Raw genomic sequence first — 14,912 nt, 5'->3', positions numbered from 1 at the left:
GGGCTATTGTCATCTGATGGAGCTGCGTGGTGAGGCCTATCACTTTACTGCAGGGAGAGACGCTGGGTGGGCAGATGCTCAGACAGAAAGATGTAAATTACCCCACTCAACTCTACTTGTATTTTTCTTCCTCCCCTTTAGAGAAAATATGAGAAGCAGGGGGAGGATTTCTGGGGGGGAGAATTTGGGGAAGGAATTTTGGCATTTGGCATCACGGAGTGTTTGTGTTTTGAGATTTAATAATGGAGTTGGCTGTCCACATCTGAGGATAAGCTCAAGTTAGTTCAAACCAAAAGAATCTCAACACATTCAGCCTCAATCAGCGCGTGATAATCTGCTGTCCTGATTCTGAACAGCAGTGTTTACTTTTATTCAACAAAAAGGTCTGCAAATGTGCCGCTAATTTAAAACAAGTTTTGAAGCTGGAGGAATTGGCTTCATCTGACTGAACAACAAAACCACAAGAAAGGGTCAGCACAGCAACAAAAAGGTAACCATTAGTACTTATCGCACAAGGCATCCAACACGCATGACATTTAACATCGTATGAAAGCCTGAGAGAGAGAACAATTTATGCGCTCCTTAACAAAGTCCTGTACATGTATACACTGAGAACAGCCAGCAGTCCATAAATGATGTAAACTCAGCAGCTCGCACATCACAAAGATCAAAAGTTTAGAGTCGACATAAGCGGGCCTCATGTGGACTTTACAACTTGGCACAGGCACCAACGCGTACTTTACCAATAGGCTTTAGGTGACGCTGAACTGTAAAAGGTCTGATGCAATTAAACACCCGCCTGCATTAACAGCTCTGGGTTCGATGCAGGCAGGGTTTCTGGCCGCATTATAAGATAGTTTCTCAAGCTGAGAACATTCTCAACCATGTTAACCTGATTTCCTGCACCAAAGGGCTGCCTGTTATGTAGAAACCTTAAAATGAGGGTTCCACATTTATTTTATGTCTGTCATTGCCACAACAATAAACCTCCACTTTACACAGGAGGAGTTTAATGTGCAGGGGGAATGAATTTCATGGAGATATGAAGGGAAATAGATATTTTATTGCAAAACAAAAATCAAACAATACAAAAGAGACAAATCAGGAGGAAAATGAGCCTGAAAGGGGAAAATATCTCAAGCTGTCAGACTGCAGAAACTAGTTTCACAAGTTGTCCAGCAGTTTTTGAACGTGTTCAAATTGTCCGCCTATGCCAGAAACTACTTTTGACACACAGGTGTGTTATCCATAGCAACAGAGGGGCCAAGATGGGATCCCGACAGCAGGAATGCGAGTGTCTGAGATATTTGTAATACCTAAACATAGCCAATCCAAAGTGTCCGTCTCCCCCAGCAGCAGTGATGCACATAACCTCCCTGGCCTGCTGAACAGTTTCTCAGCTTTTAACTACCGGCGCGGGCCCTGGCGTCAGGAGGCCAGCCCTGCCCTCACCATCACGGTGTCTTTACACCCTCTGGGGCCTGCAGGGTTGATCTAGCTGTCAGTCAATTAACAAAGACACAAAATCATGCATGTCACAAAGGGCTAAACAAAGACAATAAACACACCACATTCCTATAAAAACAAGCCTCGGCTAGCAGCAGCAGGGTCTTGTATTTCTGAGAGATCGTGCAACGAGGACCTGAGCGTACAGTCACAGCCAGTCCACTACAGCATAACGGTGGGACTGTACTGGGAGGGGACAAAGTCAAACAATGGAAATTGGTTTCTCAATAAATCTTAAGTGAGAAGCAGTCTGTGCACGAGTTGTGGTTGAGTGCAGTGTGGGAGTGGAGCAGTGGCGAGGATGCCAGGCTGGGCCGTTTCTCATGGGATGCTCTGCAGACTAAAGCCCGGGGTATGCTCTTAAGAAGAAGTGGTTCATAAGATGTGTTATCCAACCGTGTCCAAAATCACAAGTGTTTATGGCGGTTTAAAACTGGCCACACCTGACGGCGGGAAGAAAAGACCGCCTCCTTTGTGAGTCGTAGATGCAATATCGCTTAAATGTTGGGATCATGGTGCACACATTCCGTCTCCAACGGGAGGTATTCATTGTGTTGCACACGTTGTACATGTGAAAAAGGACAGAAATAGTTGTGTAAAGGAGAAAAAAGCTTGAAGTTCAAACCCTGGCTCCTTTTTCACCTCTGCACAGCTGGCCAATCATGGCACAAAGTGGGATGGTCGGTTTCAGAGAAGTTACAGAAATTAGTTCGACCAGACCACCAATTTACTGGTTTCAAAAGGACAAAGTGAAATGCTCAGATTACAGCTCCATTAGATGTGAACATGTCCTGGTTTATTGACTCCTCTATGAGAGGAGACTGAAGGGGAGTAATGGGAACAAAAGAAACACAAACATGGGAGGACTTAACCTTTGGCTTTTGGAAATGTTGCTGATCTTTTTTCACAATTTTCTGATATTTTATATGGCAAATGACTGACTAGATAATGAAATAAAAAAATTGTTGCAGCCCTAAATGGGAGGGGTCCCATAAGCTGTTCGATTGTATGACACGTTTCTGTATAACGCTCCTTTCAGAACCTTTATTATTACAACAGTTGAATACCAGACATCGACAGGGTTCTCATTGTCTTATCTTGTGATGGGTTTTACAATGTCCTGCTCAATGAAACACCTCATCCTATCCAAATAAAATGAGTTCAAAAATATAAAAACAACCAACCATACAGCGATGGGTCACATAAAGAGGCAGCAGCACTCTACTCCACAGAGAGTAACAGAGCAGAAAGCAGCAAACGTCTCTCCCCTTTTTCACCTGCACAACACAGCCTCTTGCTTTACCATCATTAGTGTTCCCTCCACCTGCAATGCAACAAGCTCAGGCATGTTTTCAGAAGGCTGGCAAAAAAGAGAGCATTCTGGGAAGTATGACAAAACACTTACCCATGTAGACCAACAATGGGCACACTGAGGTTGTGTACAGCAGAACACTAATTCACAGAGATTTCAGCACAGAATAACCCTGTAACTCACATAACATCCCTGACTGGTGATATATAATGCTCAGGGGATTCAGGGGGGGGTTTCCTTGAAGGTCAAAGTGACTTCCTACCCTTAATGAGACAAGCATGGTGTGGCTTATTGCTCCCGTCTGCACTGTAGTTCAAGTGCAGCTTCTCGGTGTACCTGACGGAGCCTAATGACCACTGCAGCCCTGACCTGCTGCGAGCGCAGACAGCAAGCCACGCCCCCCCCGCCCCCGGAGCGGCAACATGCAGAAACATTTGCAGAGAACGCCGCTTAACAAAAACTTTACTCTTCATTTGTCAAGCGCTTGCATGTTAGATGGTGGAGACGAGTGTGATTAGCAGGAAATGGGTGAGGGTGTCTCGGGACTGGTGGGGGTCAAACTCATGTCTGGACTGCGAGGACCTTCTTTGTCATTAGGAGGAAGTGCTCCTGCTTCCTTTGTCTCCAATTAGTTTCTGTGAAGAGCGCAGAGACATCTTTAAGAGAGGGGTTTAAATAATGACCCTTCATCATGCAGGGTAGGCCAGAGGGAGGAAAAACGGCTTTACTGAGCTCGCTTTGAACATTTAGAGGCAGAGTGGCGAGTTAGGGCAACAGATGGTCATGAGGCTGGCAGGAAAAAAAGCTGGGGTGGGGTACTGGTGGACAGGGAAGAGAGAAAGAGGACATCGGTAAGGACAAGGGGGAGGAAGATGTACATTGAGGTGAGGGCGGTACAGGTGGCAGCATAAAGGGGGACTGAACAGTAGAGGAAGGAGGGGGAGTGCTACCACTGAAAAGTCTTCAGTGACTTTCTCCTTACAACGAGACTTTACAGACGAGGCCAACAATAAGTCAAACTGAGCTTCTTATTAACACTGAGTGTGACCTGAGCTCTGAAGCAATATGCCCTTTCAGGCTGAGGAAAAACAGCGCTTCCCATTGTGGAGGGTTTAGAAGAAGTGCAGAACTCCCTGTGCTGTGGCTCGCTGCAGCCTCTCCTTCTGTGCACAGCGATTTTTGGCTGAAACTGATGGAGGGTGTCTGACTCATCTTCACATCATTCCAGACGGCAAATTCCTTCCGTAATACTGCAGTCCTGCTGCCACATCATAGTGAAGCCCCTGGCCAAAACAGGTCAGCTTGTTAAAGAGCTTGTCAGCCTCTCCGTCTTTAATACTGTGTCACATAAATGTCAGTGGGCTCGTTAAAGATCATACACATCTAACAGGCCGCGGCTCAATGAACACATCTTTCCTCTTGAAATCTCCAACTGCGCTGCACTGTAATAGGCGACTCCAGCTTTAGAGGAATATGGAAGGTGAGAGCAATGATATCAGCTGCCGGCTGAGTGGATTCACGCAGCGCTCCTACCTGTTAATACCCATGGAGGGAATAGCGATAAAGATCTTTTGACAGTGCAAATGGAAAACAGATTTGCCATCAAGGCCTCTTGACTGTCCGCTGAGAGACCCAGCAAGGATGTACAGTGCTTCCTTAAAGCATTGTGTTTACAGATACCCAGGTCAAACCCAAACATGGAGGTAAAACCACTTAAGGTTTTCTGAATAAACCCAGAGACTGCATAAAGGGTAAAAGAGTGGGAACGGGTGGGAGTGATTCAAAAGATCAACAAAGAAGTAAAAGACAGCTAGGAATGAATGAAAAAAGAGGAGTGAGGGTTTATAGCAGGGCAGAAGCAGTGTTGCAATGAGAAGACTATTTAGTAAATAACAGTAAACACAGAAATCTGTGCAGCTGTGAGGGCTTGGATGGCCCATTTAAGGGCTGTGTGTTCGTATTAAACTCCGGGGGTCCCAAATAGTGACACAGCACCTGCATCAAGGGGATTATGAGAGTAAACGAGAAGAAAAAGATAGATCCCGGAAAGGCCATGCAGGACACAAGCTGGCATGGTGTATAAATAAAGTGCTAAACTTCAAAAGAGAATATACTGCTTGGTGCAGGTTTGGAAAACAAGCTTGGCATTTGAACAGGCATTGTGTGCCATGTTTGTTGAGGGAAAAAAAAATATTATTTTACCACTGTTAATAGGTTTCAGCCGGCTTCTCTGCATTTCCTCCGGGGTCAGTCTCAAGAAAACCATGAAATCTCAGTCAATGGTTCGTCAAAGCCCAATAACATGTATGATTTATTCACTCCTAAAGTATGTTTGGTCCCACTTAGAAGCAGATTTGAAAAACCTAAGTGCATAGTTGGCATACATATCTGCGTGTTTACCTTAGGAAGCACCGGCGTGGCTCTCTTGCTCTTCTTCGCCGAGGGATCGTCCAGCATGTCTGGGTCGAAGGTGTAGAGCTCTGTCAGCTCATTGGTTGTGAAGTGCCTCTCGATCTGCTGCTGGTCCACCACCCGGAACGCCAGAGACTGTTTGGTGACCTGCCGGTCGTAAATCTTCTCCTCCATTGTACCCTGGAAGAAGAGAATGAATGGGAGGGAGTCCTGAAAGGAGAACTACAGATTCACTTTAACAGGAAGTAGTAAACAACAGTCTGTTGAGCTCACCTGCGCCAGGAACCTGTACACATAGACGGTCCTGATCTGGCCAAAGCGGTAAACCCTGAAGATACTCTGGACGTCGTAGGAGGGGTTCCAGGAGGCGTCGAAGATGATGACCCTGTTGGCTCCCACCAGGTTGATGCCAAGAGAGCCGGCTCGCGTTGAAATGAGGAACAAACGACCCCTGGGAGAGAGGAGAGTTAGTGCTTTGAAATGCACCGTGGGACCATTACAAATGAGTCAAATGTCAAATGTCTACCTTGGGTTATTGATGTCATTAAACTCTTCAGCCCACTTCTTCCTGGTCAGGGCGTTGGTGGAGCCGTCCAGGCGATAGTAGTCGATGTTCCTGAACCACTTGCCTTCACCTTCACAGACAATTGAGTTACATTTAAGACATCTGCTCCGACTAATTAACATCGACATCTGTCCTCTAAAAAACTTCAAAAACAAACTTGGCCTTTTCCTTGTCAAAAGGATTTAGTTTGGGTATTAACAGACAGCCGATAGATGGTTGTGTTGGTTAGAGGCCAGCCGTGTTTAGCCTTCAAGATGGCCAACCCCCTACCAGCCTTCACAACCAACATCTCAGTATGTTTCCAATTACGGCACTGTGATCTTTTCATTACAAATTACAAACCCTTGAGCAAACATTTTTTTGTGGAATAAAAAGTCAAGGTCTAATCATTTTCAAAATGAAAGTAAAAACAGCTGCTCAAGTTTAATTAGGAACATGACCTTACACCAGCGGCGGTGTGTGTGCGTGCGTCTGTGTGTGTTTAAGGGTAATAACACACCAACGTTTACAAAAATACATGTTGCATGCGGGCTGTCTTACAAGTGTGAAACCTTCATCTCCATATGAAAACACTTCAGCCTTCTACAGGGCACATCGTACGCCTTAAACACAGTCGAGACCGCTCAGAGACTACACTGTAAAACCACCCAAATTAACTTTGTCAGATAACTGAGCTATTTCACTCCATAAGGCAGTAGCTGGATTACAGTATTAGCATTGCTCTGTGATTTTAGCACATCATGAAACTGAAACCAGCGATTGAAATCATGACATAAGTAGGGAAGCTGATAGCAGCTATGGAGCATTCAGGAGGCGAGTCGAGTGAAATGAAAACTTCTTGAATTAGCGGCCTTGTCAGATTGCATTAAATAACTGTACCTTTGTAAGGAGAAATCTTATTTTCATCTTTAGCTCTGCAAGATAGCTCCAGGAAATCCTCAATCAGGTCCAGAGAGATGAGAGACTGACTGAACACCAACCTGAGGACGGATGAAGAAACACCAGTCAACTCACTGCATCTAAGACTGCCAACCAACACATAAGAGTACCCTCAAACACTTACACTTTCTCGTCCATTTCCTCTGCCATGCGCAGGATCTCAAAGAGGAGCGTCAGCTTTCCAGAGTGCTCCAGGATCTCAGCGTCAGCCTCAGTGACAAACTCCTTGTGCCAGTCATGAGAGGGACTCCCCGGGACCGAGCTGGTGGGCTGCGCTGCTCGTCAGAAATAGAGTTAGAGACTCATCTTACTGCTGTTGGTACAGTCTCACAACGCCAAGCAGCAACAAAGACATCAAGCTTACATTACAGAGCCTCACTACATGATCTCCCTCTGCTACGCTACAGCTGCAGTGTGTGTGGATGTTATTTGAAGAGCAAGAATGTCAACAATTGGTTTCCTTAAAGTTCCTAGTGATGTCACCTTAACCCAGCCAGAACAAAACAGTTTCAAATTCAATAAATGCTTACACTATTTATTGACATCATAAAACTAACACAAGTTGAAGCTGGGATCACAAACACGTATTCACACACCTCACTTGCACATGCGACTACCCACGATGCACTGGAATGTTTAACAAACTTACGTTCTTCCACAGGTTCTGGTCTGACTCGCCCCTCTCCGTTTCGGCCCCGAGAGCTGGTGTTCCACTCCTTGATGACCTCCACATCATCGCTGTCCGAGTCCTCAGAACCTTTCTTTTTCCCCTTGCCTCGCTTCTTTTTCCTAATAGGAGGGAGGAAGCGGTGCAAGAGAGCAGGACAGTTCAATGAGGTCATCGCTATGCGATTGTACAACGAGGGGAAAAGGAATTGAATTCATGTTTTACTTTTTGGCCTTTTCGTCCTCAGAGGTCATACTCATGGAGGTTTCTTCTTCCGTCTCAGAAGCGATGAACTCATCCATGCTGTCTTCGTCAAAGAAACCCTGAAAGAGAGACGGTACATCAACGTTGGATTGTGGGTAACATAATGAATAAGGAAAATATGCATGTTGATCTCCTTAGGTGCATGTCCTGTTAGCACTACAGTTGTATTGTTTCCCCACAGTGTGTGTGATGTGTGAAGCTGCATTCCCAGTTTTTGAGCTGGTGTGTAGTGTGGTTTAGTCTGGTCGTCTGGAGCCCTACCCTGTTTTCTTTACTGATGTAGTCCAGCTGAAGGCACCAGGGATGGGTCCAGATTCTGCTGAGCATCTGGAAATCCTGGAAGAGTTTGGTCCCGGCGCGGCCCCGGCCCCCCTCCACAGCATTCCCCACACCTGCACACAAGGGAAAGAGTGTGAGGAGGCAGATGGATGTGCGTTTGCATTATATGAACTTGACAGCATGCCCTCAACTTTTTCCATACAGGCAGGCCTATGGACAGAATGTAGTGCAAAAAAATTCATAGTACATGAGCCAAAAATATTCAGACTCTTGAAGCTGTTATCATCACATTTAAATTGTAACTATAAATCCAATTGTGAAAAATAAAGCTCACAGATTTCCTTAATAATCAATCAGTCTATTTGGCCAATTTGTTTATTTTACCAGCTGTTCCCAATATCTTTGATGCTTTTATCATGGTTATTTAATGCTTAGCTAGCCCTGTGTCTGGTGTGAGAAGCCAGGAGACAAAACAAACAAACACGACGACAACATTGTTTCATTTCAAGTATCAAAAGATTTGTGGTTTACATAAGAGAGTTTGTAGATGAAACGCCAGATTATGTTGAAAATCTATTATTTTTCAAGTAGAATATCATATTCAACCATATCAATATATTATGTAAGCATTTCCCAAATGTACAAGAAGTCTCAAAACAAATCAAACATAGAAACAAGTGTTAGACGTTTTGTTGACAGCCGTATCCGAAGATTAAACATGTCTAGTCCGACCTGTTCAATCAGCAGATTTATGATCTAAGTGGCAGCTGCTGAAATGTTAATGTTGTAACTGCCTTCATTGACCCGAGAGGTCAGAGGTTACAGAAGGGTTTGACATAGGCAACGGCAAACAGAAGAGACACCCCCCCCGGTTGACCAACTGGTGGTCGTGGGTCTTAAAACATCACTGAGGAGGTCCAGAGCCCCAGTCCCAACTCCTGCCCTGTGGACAACCTGGCCTAATGAGCCACAGCACATACCCCCACCATCACTCGTCTTCTTACATACCGACTCTCCTGTTCTTTGTTTTTCGCTTTTGGTGTAAAACCTCTGGCCCCTCCTCCCTCTAAATTTCTTTCCCTTTCCTTTATGCCCCCACATTCCCCCCTTTTACCCCCCACCCTCTGTTCCCTCTCTCCCAGAGCTCTTCATTAGGGAGACGTGGGAAACTGGGCTTAAACCCTGCCTGCGGCACTCTGCCAGCTGCCCCACACACACACACACACACACACACACACACACACACACACACACACACACACACTGAGAGGAAAGTCCACTAAACGACTTAACAATGCAGCCCGAAAAAGTGGAAGACCAGAAAGACCTTTCATTTATCTGAAGCCTTCATGAAAAAGACATCCATGCTAGAGAGCACTTTAAGGGAAACACGACTCCTGCAGAAGGATTTAGCCCAGTCCTACACGACATGCGTTTTCCGATTTAATTCTCAATTGAGTTTTGTTAGAGTCCAAGACTGGGCCCCCATCTGGGCGATCAGACCGGACTGTGAAAGAGCCCGGAGAGCGGCCCCTAGAGGCTCAGCTGTTCCCAACACCCAAAATAACCTGGGAACTTTGAACCAGGCATCAAGTGGCACTGCCATTATCTCACTGTGTGCTGTTTAAGCCATGGACAAAGTATTTGCATATTTAACTTTAGTAAAACTTGATATACCAGTGTAGAAATACTCAGTTACAAACTAAATTAATTCACATGTACTTCTGTGAGTAAATGTTAGCATCAATATGTACTTTTAAAAGTAAAAGTACTCAATATGGACATTGTCCTATTCCTGAAAATGATATGGTATTTTATTGAATTACTTCCAGCATGAACAGGCACAGTTGACTTTAACTTTATATACTTAGTTAGTTTATACATTTCATAAAGCGATACATAAGGTTTTATTTCAACCCATACCAAAGCATCAGGGTCAAGATATTTGCCTCCAAGCTCAAATGGAGAAGGACAATAAAGTAGCACAAAATGGAAATAAAAATAAGTACCTCAACATTTGTAACGAAGCCCAGTGTTTCAGTGAAAAGTACGCCGTTTATTTTCCTCAGTGGCTCTCACCTGTGAAATTCTCCAGGTAGTATCTGTAGAGTTTACACTGGATGGGAGTCACTCTGACTGACAACACATACTCGTGTTTGGGTGGGAGGAACTTGGTGAGTGCCGTGTAATCTTTCCTCTGTGGGAAGCAAAGATTCAGAATTATTTTTTATGAAGCAAAGAGAACGAGAGTAAATTAATTTAGCCAGTTGTTTTTTTCACCTGGACACAGCCGGCCAGCATCTCATACAGGATGTGAGCCCTCTTCTTCATGATCCGGACATCTTGTAGTGTGGAGTCAGCACACTGACCGTTCTGGATGGGGTTAATGAAGCGGTTCCTGAACTCCTTCACTGAACCAAGCAGGTTCTCCTTGATGAAGTTCACCATGCAGTGGTCTGTCGGGACACAAAGATCACACGTTTTACTTCCAGAATCACAAAAAAACCCTTTGATTGACGTTCTCTACTCAAACAGGCACTCTCACATTCAACGAGGTTGTTCTGCAGAGGCGTTCCCGTCAGCACCACCCTCCTTCTCGTCCGGATGGAGTTCATCGCTTTGGACACAGCGGACGCCTCGTTCTTCAGGATGTGACCTTCATCGCAGATCACCATGTCTGGACCTGGAGCAAGCAGAAAAAGGGAAATGTCATTCCAAAGTAGACGTAGATCTGGAGCTATTAGATAATTGCTTATGATGAACTAGTAACAACACAGTGACTCCTTTTACACTCTTAACACTTTTTAAGGTATTTTCATTTGTTAACAGACCCGCCTACATTAATTATGTTTGTTGTTTTAGAATCTTCACAACCTCTCTGCTGCTGGTTTCTTAAATACAGAATCCTAAATAAGGGAACATTTATATCAAAGTATATTTTCTGAGACATTAGAACATTTATACTAAAAGATACTCCACCCAAACTATGATTCTACATCTTTCCCTGTACTGGCAATGTAAGAGGAATCAAAAAAGAAATATCATGATTGAGTTTATTGGCTCTGAAAAGGGAATGAAAATTGGTTAAAGGACTTCAGGTGTTTTGGGATGAGCAGCCTGCCTGATGATGAGGTTAAAGGTCATGTGACGTGATTGGCTCTCGAAATGTATTCCAAAGTGTACATTAGCAAAAGAGAATATTTCTTATTTCTTCAGGATTTTTCACTTCTGAAATAAAAAAAGGTGCCACGTCATTTGTGATCTTTGAGAAACAGAAAGCCGATATAATCCTTTGACATCTTAGCGAAGGAGTTTTAAAATATGCACCATAGACACTGTGATCCGGTATATATACAAAGGAGCTGCGACTGTTACCGGCGATGGTGATGAACCCGTTATACAGCCCATCCCCTTATTTCACAAATTAGAAAAATCCACAGCTGAGCCTCTCTCAGCTATGAACAAAAACTATGGGATGTGTTTCCCTGAGGCTAGAAGAGATGCAAGCTCTGTGAACATGTTTTGCTTATTTAATCAGCAAAGCCTTTTACTAGCCATCGCTCTTCCTTTGTTTTATATTCATCTTTTACAAGTGTTATTGTTGTTATGCCTTCTTTTATTTTATTACCTGGTTTTACAGCAGCACATGTTTAAATCTGTCTTCTTTTTATTTGTTCGCTTGTTTCCGTACTTTTTTGTAAGGCACTTTGAACTGCTCCCCTATATAAACCAAGTTTACAACCATTAATAAATGACCGATTCAGCTTCAATGCCAAAATCTTAGGTCAATCCCAACGTGGCCAAGTTCTGATTAAATATTCTGTCTCATATTGTTTTCTTTGTGCTTGTGTGTCAGCTGTCCTTTTTGAGACAGACAGGGCTTTCACTCAGCACTGTACCTGGGTCTACCAGAGTCTTCTTAAAGGTCTCTTTCAGCTTCTTGCTCTTGATGTTCCTGCCTTGCGTCAGGTTTCGATACATTTCATATCCAATGATCATAACGCCGCCCATATCCTGCCATCGCTGAAGGGCGTATGCTCGGTCCTGTGGCCTCTTTACCGTGGCCAGCTCAATCACCTGGTAAACACAACAGAGACATTGATCAAGAAAAGAAGCCAAACATCAGGGGGGGGGGGTTAAATATACAGGTTAAAAAAGGCAGCTACTTACCTCTAAACTCTCTTCATCCTTCATTCCCAATTGCCACTTCTCAAACTCATTGAGCCAATTGAGGACAGTGTTGAGGGGACAGACCACCAGGGCTGTGGAGAATTCCAGTTTCTCACACAGCAGCAGAGTGTGAAGTAATGTCACCACCTACAGGACAAAGCCACAGCTACAGTCAACAGGCTTATAGATCACACATATACTCTCACTACTACAGGATTCTGACCGTTTAAAGGTTATTAGGCTTCAATTGTCAGTTTGTGCAAGACTGGGGAAGGGGACCTGAAAGAAGTGACCCCGACACAAAAGGCTCAAAATCAGCACGTTCAAAGCATTGTGAATTAACTGCTTTTACCAAATGAAAATAATGAATATGTGTTGCAATTCAGATTGATTATGAATATGTTTTTTCCATCAATTGCCTTTTTAAAAAACACAAGTTTAGTGTATTTTTCACCCCGGACGGGCTGCTGCTCTCTTCTCCATACCTGCAGAGTTTTCCCCAGACCCATACAGTGGGCGAGGATGCAGCCGGAGCCAGAAGACTTCTGGATCTTCTTCACAGATTCACAGCAGCAGTCCCACATGAACTGCACCCCTGAAACAAAACACCAACACAACGGGGCCGACGTGAATCCACAGGACCTGCGTTTCGTGTGCGGGCTTAGGTTGGCCAACATTGCAGATCAGCCATGTTGATTTTTTTGTGACTCTTACCGTCAACCTGATGAGGTTTGAGTTTTGTGACGAGGTGCCTGTGCACCTGTACCAGCGGCTCCTTGGTCTCCTCATCCTCATCCAGCACTAGCTTGGTGGTGATGGGACAGACCAACGGGGAAGACTCCTCCACCACAATCACCTGAAAAAGAATAAATGTCTATTAAATACAACCTGAACAAAAACATGATATAAAGTATATCCTGGGATCAAGTTAACATCCACTATTTATCCAAGTGCATCATTATAATGTACAATTAAAATCTCCTAATAATCACGAAGACAGACATGATATCAGATGGATTCATTTTAAAAGGTAAAATTACAATTCAAATGTAAATGATACACTCAAAGCAAAACTACCAGAGCCTAATGCTGCTCTTTTAAGTACCATAATAGCACTGCTAGCAATAGTATTATCATCACCATCACCATCAGTCGGTCAAAATCTTTGTTTTCACTTTCAAAACATTGTGCGAAATGTAGAATTGATTCAAAAACAAACTTTGGAAATGTCCTGCTGACTCTGCGTTGGAAGTTCCTGCAGATGAAGGACAAGAGTTTAAATTTTGTGCTGACGGTTGAGTAAAGATCCCTTTCCTCGTTCCTTCAGCCTCCTCCTGATGAAGCAGGTGAGGGAGGTGTGTTTGGAGCCAGCAGGGATGTAAGCACTCCTACTTTTTAGGAGGCCCAATCCAAAGTGAATGATTCACCGATCAAATTAACCGTTTCACTGGTAAATGCATCACAGTACAAAAGCAAAAATCGTTCCAACTTTCATTTAATGGCCACTTTAAGCAAACTGTGGACTCTCAACCAGTTTGATCTGACAGGAGCCAAGCGATCAGCAGCCGGCTGGCTCACAGTGCCATCCACTTTTTATCCATCACATACTATAATATCTACATGACACAGCGATGCTCAACAAGCCTATACCTCCAATAACTGGGGAAAATCCACAAATTGTATCCAAGTGCCTGTATAAGTATTACCTGAGGAGGTCCTGATCATTTCATCAGGAGACTTAGTACAAAACAGTTCATTTTTACCTCGCGAAGTTTCTCCCTGAGTGCTTCTCTCTCAGCTATACGCTTCCTCCGATCCTCCTCTTCTTTCAGAGCATCTCTCGTCTCTGTCCGCAGTTTGTCATCCTTCAGGATTTTGCGGATCTTTTTGCGTCCTTTGCGGTCTTCATCGTCTTCATCTCCACTCTGTGAAAATTACAGTATTAAAGTTCAGCCCTCTGATCTTTAGCCCTCAGGGAAAAAAAGGCACTTCCTATGATCAGTGGCAGAGCCAGCCTATGATTAATTTGGCCCTCAATAATCCTCACAACACACTCCAGGGGTAAGTTCAAATAACATTTTGTGTGTCGCGCATGACTTGACTAGTAAACGTTATGTGGGTCCACCGTCTCCACTTGGCAAATCCTGCCTTGCAAAGAAGAAACTTTTGGACAAGAAAAACTCCTCTGCATGTTAAACACCTTGTCATTGCTGGAAGAAGATTCCTGAACTTTGATCCTGCGTCGTTTCTTCTTCTGCTGCTTGTAACTTCTCTGTTTCTCATCATCCTTCTTCTTCGAAGATCTACAAACACAAATCAGAATCGATCTAAGCACGAGCAGCAGGAGAGCATATCTAGTGTCAGTGATAAATAACCATTGATGGATTGAATGTGTCCATCTCTTCCCACCTGGTCTTTCTGCGTTTTCCTTCATTCTCCGATTCACTAAGCTCCTCGCTTATCCCCGACTCTTCACTTGAATCTGATTTCTTAAAGTCCGAGTCTGAAGAGTCATCGCTGCTCACTGACACACAGAAACAAGAGTCAATATCCGATATCGGAGTGAAGAACATTTGCACTCTTATTGTGAAACGTGACAAAAAGGACAAATAAAAAAATCAGAACCAACCTTTCTTCTTGTTCTTCTTGCCTTTTTTCTTGTCTTTACCCGCAGCTTTCTCCTCTCCTGATTCTCCCTCACTCAGCGAGAGTTTGTGCCGAAGCAGTTTGTGTCGTCCACCTCGCTTCTTCACTTCAACATCAGAATCCTCAGAGTCTCCAGTGTCCTCGTCTAAAAA

The 14,912-nt window shown here is 44.1% G+C and overlaps 1 protein-coding gene across 3 annotated transcripts in view; it reads right to left on the bottom strand.

The window, feature by feature from the left end:
- atrx (ATRX chromatin remodeler) overlaps nucleotides 1–14,912 on the bottom strand; it is a 32,024-nt gene that overhangs the window by 8,339 nt on the left and 8,773 nt on the right. For 2 of the 3 annotated variants that reach the window (XM_063877163.1, XM_063877165.1), the window contains exons 11-30: nucleotides 14,744–14,905; nucleotides 14,524–14,638; nucleotides 14,315–14,417; nucleotides 13,878–14,039; nucleotides 13,334–13,369; nucleotides 12,829–12,970; nucleotides 12,600–12,709; nucleotides 12,115–12,261; nucleotides 11,844–12,021; nucleotides 10,490–10,627; nucleotides 10,225–10,400; nucleotides 10,024–10,141; nucleotides 7,927–8,057; nucleotides 7,627–7,724; nucleotides 7,384–7,523; nucleotides 6,859–7,009; nucleotides 6,675–6,775; nucleotides 5,757–5,865; nucleotides 5,504–5,681; nucleotides 5,219–5,410 (exon numbers count right to left, since the gene is read on the bottom strand). In XM_063877163.1, the coding sequence (XP_063733233.1) occupies nucleotides 5,219–5,410; nucleotides 5,504–5,681; nucleotides 5,757–5,865; nucleotides 6,675–6,775; nucleotides 6,859–7,009; nucleotides 7,384–7,523; nucleotides 7,627–7,724; nucleotides 7,927–8,057; nucleotides 10,024–10,141; nucleotides 10,225–10,400; nucleotides 10,490–10,627; nucleotides 11,844–12,021; nucleotides 12,115–12,261; nucleotides 12,600–12,709; nucleotides 12,829–12,970; nucleotides 13,334–13,369; nucleotides 13,878–14,039; nucleotides 14,315–14,417; nucleotides 14,524–14,638; nucleotides 14,744–14,905 (2,687 nt within the window). The remainder of the gene's footprint in view (nucleotides 1–5,218; nucleotides 5,411–5,503; nucleotides 5,682–5,756; nucleotides 5,866–6,674; nucleotides 6,776–6,858; nucleotides 7,010–7,383; nucleotides 7,524–7,626; nucleotides 7,725–7,926; nucleotides 8,058–10,023; nucleotides 10,142–10,224; nucleotides 10,401–10,489; nucleotides 10,628–11,843; nucleotides 12,022–12,114; nucleotides 12,262–12,599; nucleotides 12,710–12,828; nucleotides 12,971–13,333; nucleotides 13,370–13,877; nucleotides 14,040–14,314; nucleotides 14,418–14,523; nucleotides 14,639–14,743; nucleotides 14,906–14,912) is intronic. The other variant, XM_063877164.1, reaches the window with a different exon arrangement.

This window comes from Eleginops maclovinus, chromosome 23, assembly GCF_036324505.1.
Source record: "Eleginops maclovinus isolate JMC-PN-2008 ecotype Puerto Natales chromosome 23, JC_Emac_rtc_rv5, whole genome shotgun sequence".
In the NCBI taxonomy this organism is placed as follows: domain Eukaryota; kingdom Metazoa; phylum Chordata; class Actinopteri; order Perciformes; family Eleginopidae; genus Eleginops; species Eleginops maclovinus.
The sequence above is the reverse complement of the archived record's forward strand: the minus strand, read 5'-3'. Positions and strand labels throughout refer to the sequence as shown.